Source organism: Dermacentor silvarum, chromosome 1, assembly GCF_013339745.2.
Source record: "Dermacentor silvarum isolate Dsil-2018 chromosome 1, BIME_Dsil_1.4, whole genome shotgun sequence".
Taxonomy (NCBI): Eukaryota; Metazoa; Arthropoda; class Arachnida; order Ixodida; family Ixodidae; genus Dermacentor; species Dermacentor silvarum.
This window is the reverse complement of record NC_051154.1, coordinates 213,296,059-213,314,497: the sequence shown is the minus strand read 5'-3', so window position 1 is coordinate 213,314,497 and position 18,439 is coordinate 213,296,059. Positions and strand designations below refer to the sequence as shown.

The 18,439-nt window shown below is 47.4% G+C and overlaps 1 protein-coding gene across 1 annotated transcript in view; it reads right to left on the bottom strand.

Annotated features, from left to right (window-relative positions):
• The window catches only part of LOC119436746 (core histone macro-H2A.1-like), a 46,778-nt gene that overhangs the window by 11,801 nt on the left and 16,538 nt on the right, over positions 1-18,439 (bottom strand). The window contains exon 4 of the mRNA XM_037703730.2: positions 13,529-13,603. Coding sequence (XP_037559658.1) covers positions 13,529-13,603 — 75 coding nt within the window. The remainder of the gene's footprint in view (positions 1-13,528; positions 13,604-18,439) is intronic.

Genomic DNA, 18,439 nt, shown 5'->3' with positions numbered 1-18,439 from the left:
ATCAGGAAGGCGAAGGGAGAACTGACCTTCAGTAATTCATAGTTCGTAACACTTAGCACCAGAGAGCTACATAATCATTACCTAATACCGAAAATGCCAAATAAACAGATGGGCAAACTATCTACGACTTATTACAAACTCATGCAAAAGCTCCGGTCATCAACTTGCGCAACCTGCGCATGACCTTCTAAACTATTTGCAACCCTGACACTGTTTGCAATTCAATTCTTTATCTGTCGCCGCGTACACACTCCCCTTTAAATCGTGAGTCTAACCTGAGCCGGGAAAGGTTAACAACATAACAAAAAAACTACGGCGTTCTTTACGCCTGTCAAACTTTCAAAACTCAACTAATCTCGGGCAGACAGAATTCGAAAGAAGAAAAAATCCTACCCGTCTTCCTGTTTTCTCTATTTTCGGGCCGCAAACGCACCCCTTTCTTTCAAACGCACTCGAGGGGGTCGCGCATTCCGGGGATTTCGCAAGCTGCTGTCGCGAATAAGGCAAAACCCCCTAATTTGCCTGACACACCTTGTAGCTGCGACTTTCGAACAGCCGCTTCCAAGTACTGGGAGGGGGAGGCATTGACAGACCCGTGCGCGCACTGTCCCATTATCTGCTAGGCAGACCCTTTTCTTTTCCCCCGCGAGTGCTCGGCCATTGTAACAGCCTACAGGACGCTTCCCTTTGTCCCTCTGCTTACAATGCGCTGTACGCGAGGCGGTTAGGCGACAGTTACCATCCCTCTGTCTACAGCGCACTTTACGCGTTGCGGTCAGGCGACGGTCACTACGTGTGAATCTTCGCGAGACTCGCCTTTTCGCGACGTGCGTCACGCCGATCCTTGACCTCAGCAAACGCCTAAGCTTGGGAGTTACCCTCCTGCGCTTTTTCACATTATCTGGCTGGATCATGATCTTAGCGCGTTTACCAATGTCGCCTTGACGCTTCGCACGTTTGACTCGAGATGCCCCGACCGCCTCCACCTTTCGCATCCTGCGCTTACGCCTTTTATGTTTGGCATGCTTCGTTGGTCCTGCGGCATCAGCACACGCACTTGAAATTTCGTTGCCCTCTCGGGTTTCACAGTGCGTCTGCCTTTGTAATAGAACATTACCAGATTTGACCATTGAGCAAGCTGGCTTGTCATGAAGTCTACCTTCAGCTGGCCTAGCTCTATCACTGCCGTCGACAGCATGCAAAACTCCTTGCTGGCCTTCGAAGTCGGCCTCTGTTTCCAGAACAGCCTCGCTAATGGCGAAACAGCTGTTTCTTCGCGCTTGTCACTGTGTCCGTTAACGACGGGCACCGCAGCCCTCTCAGCGCTGTCTGAGCAATCTTTTTCACTGCCATCTTGGCCTTCGAAGTCGGCCCCTGGTTCTAGGGCGGGAAAACCACCGCTCTCTTCGGTGACCGCATTCACCTCGCTTCCGGCTACTAACACGTCTAACTCATCACTGCTTACAGCTGCCTCTGGAATCGTTCCATGGTCCTGTGACCGCTGCTCAATAGGGAATAAGCCTATCAGTCCCTGAGTCTCCTCACGTGCTTTTGCCCTGAAAGCTACCTTGCTGGAGATGGATTTTCCCGGTTCCCTCAGCATTTGCTCCGACCTATTCGAGAAGCAATGCGTGACCTTGTCTGGCAGGCTGGCCGAAATTGCCGCTGCCGTACACACTTGGCCTAAAGGGCCTTCCGTTTCTGGTGCGGGAAATCCGCCACTCTCTTCGTTTTGTGTGTGTGCCACTTGCATCACACCTTTTCGAAAGCTTTCTACACTAGTCCTCTCAGTGCTAATGTTACCTTCGACAGGCTCGGCTTTTTCACTGTCTTTTGGGCCTTCGAAGTCGGCCTGCCATGCTACACCAAAGCGCCTGAACAAAGCCCTCTTAGCCCTGTCGTAGTCGCGCGCTTTCTCCTCGGACAAACAATGCATAAAACACGCGCCGACACTAAACGGGAGAAGTGCTCCTAATCGCTCAGCCCACAAGTCCCGGCTGACACCCTCTTTCTCACACACTCGTTCAAAACCGGCGAGGAAATTAACAATACCCTCGTCTGTCTCGAAAGTGTGGAGCTGGCGTCGCGCTGTCCGCCATCTGAGCATCTGATTTTCCCGTTCGAGCTCTTTCATCCTAAGAGCGTGCCGTTGCGCTGCCTCTTGCTCGCGCCTCTCGCGAATTTCGGCATCGTGCTTGCGCCTTTCTGCTTCTTCACGCTGCTCGCGCCTCTCGCGCTTCTCAACAGCTTCAAGCTCGCGCCTCTTGCACTCCTCTGCCTTTTGGTTTCTTTCCTGAATTGTCTCCCAAGCTTCATCAGCTTCCTCGACCGTCACCTCTTCTACCTTCATGACGTCGAGAACCGCTTCTTTCGTTTTTGCGGAGTCGACCGAAATGCCTAACTCCTCGCAAATTAGAAGGAGGTCCTGCACTCTGAATTTCTCCATAGCGATCTTGTTTGCCTTCAAAATTCACACTTCCTAAATTCGCTATTTAAAGAAGGTGAATTTCCCAAAATGGTGCCCGCCAGAAAACACACAGTTACTCTCCTAGCAACTAGCTACTTGTACTAGAGAGTTCTGGCGACATGAAGCGCAAACTCAGGCCCTAAGCCCGTCCTTATCGCTACCACATCGGGAGATCGCAGAATTTCCTCTCTTCGCTTGCGAAACAATTTTCCTGGCCTCTCCGGCCTTCTCCCCACTCACTTCCTCATTCTGTAAAAGCTCCAATTGTTGACTTTTGCCTACCGCAGGGACAACCAAAATGCCCATCGGCTCACAACTTTTGAGGAGTTCCTGGATTTCAAACTTATCTGTATTTACAGTGCACCCTGTGTTTCTTCCCCTTAGTAATTTAGCCCACGAGACACTATATTCTTGGTCTGCGAGACAAAATTACAAACAACACCAAAACACCATTACCGACTTAGTCACCTGCGCTAATGAGTCTGGCGAAAAGAGAAGCAAACACGTAGCACTCACCACACCGATGTAGCCAACGCAGGCCGATCCCATAAGCTGCCAGCCACTGTTGCGAATGGTGATGGTCCGAGGGTCCACGAAGGTTCCATGTATGGTGCCGTGCCAGGTGCCAAGAGGAGGAGTTATCCAGGGAGATTAGGAAACTGTTTTATATACACTGTACATGGTATATTACAGGATGGGCTCCATAATATTGGAGCCGTCTACGTGCTAACATCTTTGCATGTGGTAGCGTTTACATCTCCGAGCGTTTTCCATGGTCGAGCGTGCTCTACATCGTCAAGCGTGCTCTACATGATCAAGCCTCAAGCGTCTGGTTCGGCGCCGGCCTCCTGTGCCCCGAAGGACCGCCAGACACAACAACGGTCGCTGGTCTTGTCACCAGCACTCCGCGAAACCGGAACTAGCGAAGCCTAGTCGAGTTAGTAGTCACCGATGAGAATTTGGTTGCATGCATTGACTGCACTTTTGGTTATTTGTAAAAACAGCACGACAATGCTGGAGATACGGGCCACGATTTTGTGACGACGCTTTCCACTCGATCCTATGCAACTCTTCTCATTCTCTGTTCATGACTGGCTGATCCCATCGATAACATGTGCAGAGCATCACGCGTCGCTCTGACCACTGATGAAGCGCAAAAAGTGTGAAAAGGAATAGCATAAAAGGCATTGCCAAAAAATCGTGACCACGGAATGTCTAGGCCATGGAGAGAGAAGTATTTGAGGAGAGGAATTTGCTAGGTTGCGACAGCGTACGCGGGCGGCCCTATAAAGTCACGGTCGGGCGAGGAGGAAATGCAGTTTTCACCACAGCACAACAGATGACGCTCAGGCATGTTGCTATTGTTTACATGTTCTTCTATGGATGCGACGCACAAAAATCGTGATACCGTCTCATATATTGTAAATTTTCTGCAATTTCATTCTCTGCAATTTCATTCTGTAATGTCAAGAAATAGCAGTGGTGGACATTTTAGCAGCAGCTATTAATGAATACTATCCTAATTGCATGTCATACTGCGCTTGAAACGAGATACTAGTAGTAATCCCGGAGCAGACGACGTCTGCCGACCCTGCCACAGTTCACTCGCGATCGTCCGAGCGCATGCGTAGGTGACCTTGGGAGGAAAAGCTCCCCAATTTAGGCATGCAAGCTGTCGCGGTTTCTTTTGCGATCTGCAGGCCTTCAGTTAAGTTTATCCTCCCAGGTCTTCCACGCAGACGATTCTTCAAAGGGCCTTCGTCGCTGTCCGGTGACACTTTGCACTCAGGGAGTGCAAGCTTAGGAATACATCAGTTTATTATAGGACAAAGTAGCATACATCGACCAGCGGCGGCCGATTTTCGGTTCGCTCGCTCTCCATTTCATTTCTACCCACTCTTGCGAATTATGACAGTACTCTCAAGTCTCTTCACTCACATTCTACCAATCAGTTCTTTTCGAAGTAGGCGCGATCATAAATTATACACATTGTGCCTGCCCCCATTTTCCAGTCCGGTTTTTGGAACACACAGACCAACATCACTTAAACAAACGCCACATGGCCCTCCTGCTCGAGGTTCACACACCTCGGTGTGGCCCGGTGCATTGGCCATGCCACCGAACACATAAATAAACCTGCGAGCCACTACCCCTGGACATGGCGAAGAATCGCACTCGAGCGCGACGCTGCCGCCAGGTCTCCTGTTACATATGTATGCTTGACGGAGTAAACTGTGTATCTCCCACACCGCAACGGGAATGCCGCAATGCCCGGCAGTGCCTGTGTTTGTGTTAGCCCCCAAGAACGTGGCTACAGGCCTTATGCGAAATCTGCTGCCATCTGGCGGCCGTCGTGTGCATACCTGCCATGTTGGAGTCTAAGAGCAGTCTGCATGTGAGCGTACGGAATGTACTACGTATCAACGTATGGTGCCTGATAAGAGTCACAGTTTACTGCTTACTTTCTTTTTTCCTTCACAGCGAAGAAATCGGGATGCCGAAGGTAAGCAGTAAACTGTTCCCCTGCATGTTATTTTCCTTCGCTGTGGATGTTTCGAGTGCTCCGGCTCACAACTCCAGTGCTCACGTTATTAACAGCTAAGGTCGTCTTCACGTTTGCCTTTCTTAGGAAATACGATGATAGCATCCGCGCACGTGATTACACATTTTGATTCATGCCTAAGCTAGACAGTTTTCATTGCATTTTCACTACCATCTACTTCACAGACAAGTCGCCTTCATGTATACGAGCTTTAGAGGCGCATTGCGGCTGCTCGCGCATGGGCCTACGTTGCTCTTGAAATCTTTAGTTTGTTTATTGCATTTCGATAATGGATACACGCTAAAAGAGCTGCTCGTGCGCGTTATCGGTTCACACAGATTGTGCTGCAGAGTTGTTTTTAGTTTGTATTCGATTGTGGAGTTTCACAAGATACCGTTTGGTGGGATATGGTTCACTGTGCACATTTTTCAAGCATTCCATGTGCTGTCAGGGGCTTCAGGTGTGTCTCACACTTCTTGTATGAAAATAAAAATACCGTTCTGGAAAGTAGACTACATTCGACCATGGGTATGCGATTGTTGGTTTTGTTGAGGTATTTTCTTGTCAGCGTTTCCTCGGCGTCGCAAAAGCTAGCCTAGCTGCAATGCGGCGAGATCCGCAAGACCACCGTAGGCACCGAGGCGACGGAGTGAAACGCAAATTTAATTGACCTAACGTGTTATTTATCGGCACATCTCGGAAAGATACTGTGGCCACCCTACTGCACTCAAGCTTTCTGAAACAAATGTTGCTCTGACAACTTCTTGCTCGTATCGTCGTCACAGCGCATGGTCGCGTCGCACGCGAGAGCCTCTTCTTGACCTTCGCACACTGCATTTGCAAGCCTGCCTTGGTGCACGAAAGCCTTTCCTCTTGGGCCAACATTGCAACTGCATGAAGGCTTCCTGAAGTCACATTCTTTGGGAATGCGAGAGAAACCCTCCTCCACTGTCAATACTGCCAACTCCCTCCCACGAGACATGGTAGCCAGTCGCCACGCGACATGGCGACTGGCTGCCAAAGTCAGGCAGAAGTCACAAACTGGGCCGAAACGGTCGTGGCAAGCAATCAGCCACCACCCCTCAGACCACCTGGAAGCTAATTTAAAGACCTCGTAATGTCGCAAATAAAGTTGTTTCTCTCTCTCTCTCTCTCTCGCACACTGTACTCAGGATATTCAGATGGCTGAAAACGCTTTATGCGCCACACTGAAAACAAAAAGAGAAAGTTTATTACCCTGCGCATCGCTCCATTCTCAACGACGGCAGGCTCACATCTGATTCGGTGATGAACTCGTAGCTGCGTTATCGTTGTGAAGCAGTTCTTGACGCGTAATAACTGTCAACTAAGTCACTACGAAACGTCATTAACACAGACAGGTCCGTACAGCGCTCGTTTGACATTTTTTATGCTCAGATTGATTATGATCAAAGCACATACAGTTAAACCTGCTTATAATGAACCTCCATATAATTAATTCCTGGATATAACGAAGTTTTTCTATTCCCTGCCGTTACTCCATAGAAGCACATGTATTTACGTAACGAAGTGGCAGCGGGAGACCCCCTTGAGATAATGAATTTTCCCCGCCGACAACCTAGAGATTTCGCCCCAAATTTCATCATTTTTGTGCGAGCAGCAACTGGAAGCACCTTCTCCACCGCGACGGAATGCGAAGCGGCGGCGGTGCTCGAATTCCCGGCGACTGCGAGGCGAGCGCACGTGTGAGTGCGTGCCAGCGTGCGCAAGGCGGGCCTGCATCCCTCGACCCGGCGATCTTGCCGCCGCGGGCGTGACCGACGTCAACAAAGCTGTGCTCACATGGTTTATGGACATGCTCTGTCATCGTCCAGCGAGCCCGCGAAGAGCCCGCACCGTGGGCTCGCTGGACGATGACAGAGCAGCATTGTGTTCATAGATGTTGTACGAACGGTCAGTGCTACCGTCCATCATGAACAAACAACAAAGCAAAGTCACGCAGTGTTTTACTGTGAAATAAATGTTTTGGGTGAGCTCTGCCGTCTGTTACCCTTTTGCTTACCTAGCGTATTTACTCGAATCTGACGCACACCTTTTTTCCGATAAAACGGGTCCAAAAATTGCCTGCACGTTAGAATCGAGTACGACCCTAAATTTGCGCAACCATATCGCCATCAGCATTTCAATATGGCCGCCTCCTACGCACTTCGAGCCTAGCTCCCGTAGCTTCGACCATGTGCTGTAGTACGTGTGCTTAGGCATTAGTCGACCAATTTAGTTAAATAGCGAATGTTTACAAGTTTATACGGCCGATAAAACTAGGATAGGAATAAACTTATTTGTCCAACGGCTATGACTGTTGGTGCCCGGGACTAGGCTGCCAGGGGTCCATCACCAGAGAAAAATCTTCCGAGATCCTCAGCAATGGCCCTGGCCCGCTGGACGGCCCACTCCTGGTCCTATCCTTACTTCGTATAGCTATCTGCTAATTTTCTGTCGCAATCGATGCTTCGCATTTCGGGCGAAACTGGGACTTTTTTGTTCATCACAACTTTAGTGTATTGGGAGTAAATCTTGAGCGATATTTGTATTTCTGTATGAAAGCATGAGGTGCACGGTACTGTAAAGGATTTTTTTTCCCTCTCTTTTGGTCACGGAAAATGGGTGCGCGTTACAATTGAGGGCGCGTTAGAATCAAGTAAATACAGTAAGCATTTCTTTTTCGAAATTTCGTGCCGAACCTGCATATAACGAAATCCTCTTTATAACGAAGTTTTCCGGGAATTTGTCAATTTCGTTATATCCAGGTTTAACTACATAAGCAAACAGTTGTAGCAGCGACAGCAATATGACTTGGACAGATGCCTTCAACATGGCGCCGCATCGGTAGCTTCGTCAGACCTCCGATACATGGCAGCAATTTCGCATATGGCCTATATGCCGCTGATCGACATGCGCGTGGTGAGGCAGCTGCTTGGTCTCTCGTTACGTACGCTTCTCCGTTAGATGTTCGTATATCTTGGGCACCGCAGTGGAAGTGCGCGAACATTCCCAGCAATCCCTGTCTCAAAAAGCAGCGCTGTTCTAAGAACTCAAACGATGTCGGCTGTGAAAGAATAAACAACCTGCGCGAGTGTCGTGCATGTGGCCCCCGGATTCCAACGTGGATGTCGTTCAATGCACGCAAGCTGATTGTATCAGCCAACTTAACTCCATCTGTATCTATTAGAGCTCCCGCGGGCTTCTGCATAGCGCCGGCGGCGATGGCTTCTCAGATTTTTTGTGCACTTTCCACATAGCAACAAAGGCGAGCGCTTTCCATTCGTGCTTTTTTGAGGAACTGTTGACCATGTTCTTCAAAACTTCGACCTCACCTTCCGTGCCGCGAACACAAATATGACGCTGTAGCCAGAATTGTTCACTACTACATGGGAATGCGTACGAGGCAGGACTGCGCAAGCGAAGAAGCTGTCAAAGCTAGCAAATGACTAATGGATTTGCTCAGAAGAGTGGTTTCGGAAAGTTTTATGAGCTGGATTCTTTTTGTTTCTTTTTTTGTTGTTTATTATTGCATCAAAGAACAAGACGTAAATTTTTGTCGTCCAACCTCCTGAATAGAATTCATCCATACATTAAAAAAAAATTCGAAGTACAGCAATTGTGTACATCTGTTTTGGCAATATGAAACAAGGCCTTCGGAATGGAAGCGGTTAAGCAGTTACCAAGAGGACTAGCAATAGGTTGGTGCTGGAATATTACAGACTTCGACCAGGAGGGTGGTGAGGCATTGGGAAGCTCTGGACCAACTCGATGCCTTCTTGCAAATTGAATAGCAGCAGCAAAGAAAATGAATTGTCATGTTTGAAAATTGACCCACAGGTACAGAAGTAGGCACAGTGCATTCCGCGCACTTCGTTTTTTACCAGCGTCCTATGGATCGTCAGACACCTGAAGCGATACTATCGCAGGAGTTAGCGGCTCCCAGCAATGGTCATTAATGATGCTTTCAATCATCTAAGGCACGGCGGGGAAGAAGTTAGAAGAAAAATTTAAATATGAACTAATGGCATAGAGGGTAACTAGCATCATTCGCTGGAACAAATCATACCTAATCTATCATTCTTGCGTTTAAAAAAGTAGATCACGCAGGTAATTGCTCTGTAAGTGACGCATTTTTTTCATTAATTTTTCAAGGCATTTGGAGCCGGCGAAGAGGCGCAAAAAACACACCCATTCATGCGAAATACGCTAGTGGACAATAGCCACCTAATGGCCTTGAACTGGCAAGCCTCTTCGGAGAGCACGCCGCGCACGGTTTGCCTTCTCGGCGAGCCGACTCACGACAGAGGGCGCATCAGCGCCGTGCCTGACACTGTGACTTTATTGTGATGCCAGAGCTAGCGCTGTTTCACCTCCTCAATAATTCTTGCTCCATGGTCTAGGCCAAGGGCAAGCGTATGTTTGCGCGCAGCAACACACGACAAACTTGGGCTGTATTCTTGGACGATCACTTTTGATAGATGCTTTCATTTGCACGATATTTCGTGTGACTAGCATTGTACGCATCGAAGAGCCGCAGCATTTCCGCACTATGATACGATAGCGTGCTTGGCAATGTGCGAAGAATGATGTGGCTCGTATATGCCGACACATCTTGCCCATAGTCGCGTGAAATTAAAGGTATATACAGTATAGACCACTTATAACGTAACCGCTTATAGTGCAGGACCGGATATAGTGCGGTCTTTTCAGACTCCCGTTAATTTTCCCATAGCACTCCATGTATACACGTATCGCTTATAGTGCAGTTGCAGAAAACTAAATACCGGTTACAGTGTGGCTGCCTGGGAGTACGAAAGTCAGCGGAGACGACAAACAGGCGCCCCAAGGAGTGCTCCCGGAAGAAAGAGAGACGAAATGGAGGAGAAGGGCACATGGTGGAAACGAACAGCCAGTGAGGCTGAAACCAGAATCTTGAGTGCGAGTCGTGATATTTGAAATATAACGGCGCGCATAGCGAGCGAGGGCCACGAAACTGCCAATGCCGGCCAACTCTCGCTTCACGATAACGGCAGTAAACGAAACTTCAGGGAGCGGGCGGCACTGGCACGGCATGGCGAAGGACGCACGCAGAGACCGTGGAATGTGAGGGAGGAGGGCGGCAGGGAAGCGGATTTCGCCTCAGCAACTCCGCCGCTTCGGTGGCTCCCCTCGCCCTCCCTTGTAGCTCCCTCACTTTCAACTGTCACCGTGCAGGCGCCGCCACTCCAGCCAGCGCGGCGCCAGCTCCTCGAAGTTTCGTTTTCTGCCGTTATCGGGAAGCGGGCGTTTGCCGGCGTGGGCAGTTTCGTTGGCCGGCCTGGGACAGCGCCGCTGCTTCCCTCTGTGCCGTTGCCGCAGCGTGCAAGGTCAACACTTGACTAGAAAGTAGAGGAAGCATAAAGGAGAAAGAAGGATTGACTGCCATTTTTCTACGTGTGGCTAGGGTAGCGTGGCTGAGACATCGACACGTACACGCATATTCCGGCGCAACGCAGAATCGGCGAACTTGCCATTTGAGAGAGGGTGAAATTTACGCCGCGTTTTTTTTCCTTACTTTCGTTCGTTCTTTCTTTTTTTTTTTGTTCGCGTGCGACATTGAGGGGCTTCTCCTAAGCTTTTACTCTATGGCGGTGCCGGAGCAATGCCGGTCGGAGGCACCGTCGTGTGATTTGGTTCGAATTAACGAGATTCGACTGTAAATTGAATGCAAACATTCTAGCCGCATTCCTCGACTGTCGCATACGCGTGGAGGCTCGGTGCACATGTTTTGCATATGTGCGGGCCTTGAAAATTGTTGCTTTGGTTATAGTGCGGTACCGCTTATAGTGCGGATATTCGCGACTCCGGCGACTTACGTTATAAGTGGTCTACACTGTACTTAGTGATCAATCTACTTAGTGATGGATAAGGGAGGAATAGAATCAAAAGAAAATAATATATTGACAGAATGCAGCCCTTTGCTGTGGTTCAAGTGTGCCCTGTCACAATTGCTCAGATAACAGAGTAGAACTGGTTTTATAGGTGGCATCCAAAAAAGTGAAATATAGGTAAAGTATTCTAAAAACCTAGCGAAAGTCTACTCCCTCATCTTATATAGCAGTCTCTGGCAGAATTCAAATTATTGTCAGATAACTATAAGAAAGCACAAAAGCAAATCACCAGACCTGACCCCTGTCGAGAAAATGGGGGTAAGCGAAGGTTGTCGTGTGTGTACCTGACCTACTACTTTTCCTTTCCTTTCGTATTACTTGTCCTTTCCTTTCCTTCTACTTTTCCTTCCCTTTTGTGCAATGCAGCCATGTTATGTGGTAAAGCGTACGAACGCCGCGGAGGCGGTTTTGGTTTCATATCCAACTGCACTGCGCCGGTAATTTTCGACCCAATTTTCTTAGAAAACAAAAGATGTGTGTTAGAATTGGGTAAATATCATAATCAGACAATGTGAGCTACCGTTACTGCTTGAAAATATTCATAGGGCGGGCCGAAAATAGGCGTTTTTGAGGGTAGATGATGTGTGTTTCGCGCATTCACTGTTCCCTAAGCTCTGCCGAGACAGACGCTGCCACTAAAGGGGTCGTTATTTGGGGTCACCATAGGGGTCAGGTGCGTGTGTGCACACTGATCAAGTTCAAATTATCCAGTGGATGCCAATTTTAGGATCAAAATAACGTTTGTTCCATAGAAATGCATGAGCACCGGCGAAATGCAAAACCGCCCCTGTGCTTGCGTTGCAGTGCACATTAAAGAACCCCAGGTGGTCAAAATTAATCCAGAGCCCTCCACTACGGCATGCCTCATAATCAGAACTGGTTTTGGCACGTAAAACCCCAGAAAGAAGAAGAAGAGCACCGGTCAAGAACTTCGTTTGGGATCGAAATAACCAAAAATTAAATTACTCGAAGTTGAATTAACAGAAGGCTACTGTAGTGTAACTGTTGACTTTCAGTGAAAACTTGATTTCGCAGGCGTTATGCTGTTCCTGCCATTGTATTGTTTCATGTTGAATGCAAAGACAACAGAGTGGAATTCTTAACAATCATCATGCATGAACTCTCCTGGTGAACGCAGATCTGATTTAATGCAAAGGCAGCTGAATTCACTCGCGAGTGCCTCGCTTCATGAAGTAGGAACATCTTATCTTCACTGGAGGCAGCGGACTTGCAAAAGCAAGCGAGTATTTAGCGATTTGTTATTAGACTGCGGCAGAGGAACAATTACCCACTGGGACAAATCAGCAACACGCAAGAGATATCTTGTCGGGCACCGCAGCCTGTAAATAACGCACAAAAAACCTGAAGCAATTATAAACCGGAGACCATCCCTTTAAAGGAGCACTAAAGGTAAATATATTAAGCCAAGCTAATATGATAGATTAACGCTTGAAAACATTTAAGGTGTGAATATTACTGTGAGAGAACTTCAGGAAGCAAGAAATTGAGGTAAATGTAGGACACAATTTGAGACTCTACCGGGACAGCCTAGTGCTCATTAGTACTCAGCCACTGAGAATAAAAAGATCATTGCATTGCATTATAAGACTGATGAAAATGCTACTTGTCCACTTTTATTTGATTCTTAGAAAAAAAGAACCCTTGACAATGACAGGTAATCAAAAAGTTTAGTTTTCACTTGACCCTGCACCGCCCATGCTGTCACGTTTTGGTAGCTTCAGCATCACTTAGCGCTGCACCTGTTTTGCTGGCTCGCGAAGCACATACTAAGAGGCAACCACATGCACACAAAATTCAAGCGACAGCAACAAGCGAAGTGACAGACAGACTCTGTCGCCATCAAACGATCTTAGCCATCACCAACGATAACTACGCTGTGAGTAGTCAAAAGCTAATCAGCCATCCTCAGACGAGAATCCGTGTTTGGTAGATCACTGTACAGCTGAATTATTATTTATTTATTTATTTATTTTATCTATCTATTTAGTAGTTAACCTCAAGGCAAGAGGTCAACATATATTTCGATTTATATGGTAATTGCCGTCTTACTGTATCTGTGTGTTGTTAGCACTGCAAGAAATTGAAATGTTGCAGAAAAGCCCTTTTAGTGAATGATATCTCTGTTGCATTACTTTAAAACTTTTAATGAGAAACACAGCTGCCGATGCAGGAGAACCTTCTTTGAACAAACAAACATCAATCTAATGCAGAAATATATATATATAAAAAAAAAAACCGGCCACTAGGTAGGTGGCAGCTATACAGTTCCATTTCACGTAGGCAAGTTTTCATAGAATGTTAAATATCACTACCGGCTGGGGCTTCAGGAGGAACACCTTCACACTTCACTTCAAGAATGAGCTTTGGTGCAAGAAACCACACAGCAAACATTTTCTAAGCTGCAGTGTCCTTTTCTTTCACCCCATCCACTAACTTATTTCAGACTCTATGCAACTGTGAAAGGTAGTATGAGCAGTGTGTAAAACTTGCATTTAAAGTTTACCTGCCAGTAATCTCAACAACAAAGCAAAATGCCAAGGCCCTAACCTTTTGGCCAAGAAACAGCTTCTTCTCTGACAACACCGTGACAGAGGAGTGCAGCTGCTCTCCACCAGTTGAGTCCTGAAAAAAACAAAGAAACAAAAACATTTTCAAGCACTTGTCTTCAAAAAAAAGAACAAGATTTTTAGGTAAGCATATTCACATCCATATTAACTTGTTCAAAAATAAAACAAGTTATCAAAACAATGCATGTCTGTGAAAAGACACATAGGCTTCACAGGTCGTCCCAATTCATCGCAGGGACACAGTCAGGATCACTATTACTATCTAGTCGACAAGATCACTTACTCTGCTGCTTCTTCACCTGACACCCCACCTATCTCCTTTTCCTATGATATTCACTCCATCCATGCAGCCAGAAAATCTCTTCTACGACAGGACACGCGGTCTAATCCCACCTGCGTGTCTGCCCCTTTCCCCAGTAACCTCACTGAGGCGGATGGCTCGGGGCAGGGGCAGCCCTTACACCTTCTATCACCAGGGCCCAATTTATATGAGTACAAAGAGTACATGGGAAAGAGTGTTTAGAGGTGCCAGGACACAGAATGGCCCGCCTCTAAGGACTACTGATGCGCTTTTATAATTGTATAAACTGCACCACACACTTCTTGCAAGTAAAAACATGACACATAGCAAGTGTGAAGGTTGGGACACATAAGATATACTAATACTTAAGTCTGTCACGACAGCTAAGTTTGCTGATGTCGTGTACAGCAATAATGACACTGCTCATTAAAAAAATAACAGTACTGAATAAGAATTGCGAAAACACTGAAAGTTGGCTGAGTCGGTAATTATTCATGGTTAAACTGCAGCGCACACATACAACAAAGAACACAGGAACTTAACAAACAAGCACTGACTCGCAACTAAATTTATTTTTGCAAAACATAGTAAATATATACCTCAGCAGTCTACAATGAGCATGTGCAGAACAAAAGAAATATAAAAGAACAGCAACAAATATGAAGAGGTCATTTGTTCAAAAAAGCTAATTCTTTGTCAATGAGTATGACAGAAGGCTCACTAACGCAAATATCTGCACACTTTCTGATATGGTAAGCCTCAGTTGCTTGCGTGTTAGTTTATTCTTATATGCAAACAGAACTGAAGTACCGTATTTACTCGAATAATGAACGCACTTTATGTTTTCCTGAAAAACTTGCACAATGTTGGGGGTGTGTTCATTATGCGGGGTAAATTTTTGGCCAGTTTTTTTTCTGCAGCCACCTCTAAATAGTGAGACACATGGTACGATTTGTTGACCGATATGGCACCCAACGCACCGGAACAGCAGCTGGATCCGAGACGATTTGCCGTGCCGTAGCGCCATATCGTGTCCCACATGCGAGTCGATCCTGGCATGCACAGGTGTCCGATCAAAGGCTACGGCATGGCAAAACACCTTGGATTTGACTACTGTTCCCGCACGTCGGATGCCATATCAGACGGATCCGACGTGTGCCTCAATTCTGGCGTGCGCAAGCATTTGATCCAGCGCTATGGCACGGCAAAACACCTTAGGTCCGGCAGCCATTTTGGCGCAACGGACGCCGTATTGGACACCACATCGTACTGTGTATCTTCTACTTTTGTTGCACGCCAGGCATCCAATTCAGCACTATGACATGGCAAAACGCCTGGGATCCGGCTGTAATTTCGGTGCGTCGGACACTGTATTGGACACCAAATTGTACCGTGACTCTCCTACTTCACGGCAGCAAGTTCAGGGTGTGATCATTATGCGAGATAAAGAAGAAACTTTTTTGATTGGAAGAGTGGAGAGTGCACTCATTATGCAAATAAACAAGGTATCACAAAAAAAAAAGGTTTGCCATGACAGCATTTACAGTGGTCGGCTAAGTGTGAATAATGACCTTTATCCAGTGATTGAAGATGCTCTTTTAGCGTGTATTAACACATCGGCCAGCTTGGCCTATGTAAACTTGACCGCAAGTTAATGGCAACTTATCAGTGGCAATAGTGTACTTATCTATGTTTTAAAATTCTACAAGTTCCAGTACTGCTCCCCTGCTGAATATTAGGTTTGTAGATTCGTCAAGCTGTCCTTGCGCAGCTTTTTTCTACAACCCCTCCATCTGTGCTGTAAGATGGGAAATAAAATGAATGAATGAACGTATACACTACACACGTCTAGCATCTAGTGAACCTTGAATTTTCTTTCAAAGCACAAACATTTTTTTTTTATCTTGTCATTATTTTTTTCCACTGTTTGGCAGAGGTGCTGCAGCTTGTTAGGGGTGTCGAAAACAACATCAACACCAAACTGGCTGGCAACATTCTTTAGTCCATGAGAAAAGCGAGGGCTGCAAGACACAACAGTGACGCGCTTTTGCTCTGTGCCTTCTCTGCTCCTTCTTGACCCTTGTGGTTTCACACCCTTGACCATCTTGATAACTTTTTCAGCCACTCTACAAATATAGAGCTCAGGGAATCCCACCGATTTTAGTCTGGTTACTTAATTTGTAAAGCTTTTGTTTATTGTGTCATGACATGATTAGAACAAAGCCACCCTAAGGCACGACACCCCTATTCACTTTTCACAATTTTATAATTAGGCCAGCATAAATTGGTGTCCGTCAAATAGTTTTCTGGTAGTGAGAGACCTATATATTGTTACGACGCGCGACAAACGGTGTTTATTGAACAGGCCTCAGGGCGAGCCTCCGACGAGCAAGAAGAGTTCTCTTCTTCGTCTTCTCCGCTAACACTCCTCCTCTTCTACTAATGCGGCTACATTTACTGTAATATTCCTCCCCTCCTAGACGAAGCCCGCCGGGCAAGTCAGCTAAGTTCTCGGTGTGAAGGGCTTGAGATGAGCGACATGCACAACCTCAGTCTTGGCGGAGCGCCGTCCAGTTGCGGTGAGACGCGCCAGTCGATAATTCACTTCACTGAGTTGGTCAACAATAACGTACGGGCCAGTATAGTTGGCAAGAAGTTTCTGACACAGGCCACGTTTGCGCACCGGACACCATAGCCAGACTAGATCCCCTGGAGAATAGGTGACATCCCGATGGTGCCTGTCGTACCGTGCTTTTGACCGCTCTTGCGAAGCCAGAGTACGTACGCGGGCCAAGCGTCGAGCTTCTTCAGCGAGACACAGAGTCTCGGCGATGGTGAGATCGTCGTGGGTGGAGAAAGAAAATATGGTGTCCAGTGTGTGACGCGGCGGACGAGCGTAGAGTAGGAAAAACGGGCTGTAGCCAGTAGTCTCGTGCTTTGCTGTGTTAAAAGCGTATGTAATGAATGGCAAAATGTCGTCCCAGTTTTTATGGTCCGATGCGACGTACATGGACAACATGTTCACCAGTGTGCGGTTGGTACGCTCGGTCAGCCCATTTGTTTGCGGGTGATACGGTGTCGAGTGGTGAGAGGAGGCCATCACGAACACAAAATCCACGGCTTGTTGTGGAGTCATGCGCGTTGAAAAGTGGCTCTAAGCTGAAGTCTTCTCGCTGCTCCTTCTCGAAGGTCTCTTTATCAGGGAATGCAGGTGCCAAAGAAGCAATCAAGTGATCAAAGTTATCGGCATCACAAAGAGTGGTGTTTAGCGGCATTCGCGAAAGGCAGTCAGCATCAGCGTGTCGGCGACCACTCTTATATGAAACTGTGAAGTTGTACTCCTGAAGACGTAGAGCCCAGCGCGCGAGTCGACCAGAGGGATCACGAAGATTGACAAGCCAACACAACGAATGATGATCTGTGACGATTGTGAATGGGCGTCCATACACGTACGAGCGAAAACGTTGCACAGCAAAAATCACCGCTAGGCATTCCTGCTCCGTAACGGTGTAATTGCGTTCAGGCTTACTTAACGTACGACTCGCATAAGCAATGACATGCTCGTTCCGGCCGCATCGCTGAACGAGGACTCCCCCGACCCCCACGCCACTCGCATCGGTGTGGATCTCTGTTGGTGCAGCTGGGTCGAAATGCCGAAGGATGGGACCCGTCGTCAGTAAGAACTTCAGTTGACGAAAAGATGCGTCACACTCGTGAGTCCACTCAAAAACGGCGTCCTTATGCAGAAGACAAGTCAGGGGATAGGCGACATCGGCAAAAGCAGGTATAAATCGGTGAAAATAAGAGCAGAGGCCTAGGAAACTACGAAGCTCTTTAACAGACCGAGGAGGCTTAAACGCTTCAACAGCTGCTGTCTTTTGTGGATCAGGCCTGATACCATCCTTGTCTACAAGATGGCCAAGCACCAATGTCTGCCGCTCACCGAAGTGACATTTCTTAGAATTGAGTACTAGGCCGGCGTTTTCGATGCAGTCTAAGACGACTTCCAGGCGCCTGTTGTGCTCTTCAAAAGTGCTTCCAAAGATGACAACGTCGTCTAGGTAACACATGCAAATATGCCATTTGAGGCCTCGAAGAATTGTGTCCATAAATCTTTCGAAAGTCGCGGGTGCATTGCAAAGCCCAAACGGCATGACGTTGAACTCAAAAAGGCCATCCGGGGTTATAAAGGCCGTTTTTTCTTTATCCGCCGGGTGCATTGGGATTTGCCAGTAACCCGATCGCAAATCTACAGAAGAAAAGTAGGATGCTGAATGAAGGCAATCCAATGCGTCATCAATCCTTGGAAGAGGGTAAACGTCTTTCTTGGTAATGGAATTGAGACGGCGGTAGTCCACACAAAATCTCCAAGTATCATCTTTCTTTTTCACCAGTATAACTGGAGCAGCCCACGGACTAGATGACTCCTGAATTACTCCTTTCTGTAGCATTTCGTGAACCTGTTCGTCGATAATCTGGTGCTCTGACGGTGACACTCTATAGGGTTTCTGTCGAACAGGCTGCGCCGACCCCGTGTTAATTCTGTGCTTGGTTCGAGACGCAGGAATGGACGGCGCGTTATCGCCCTGG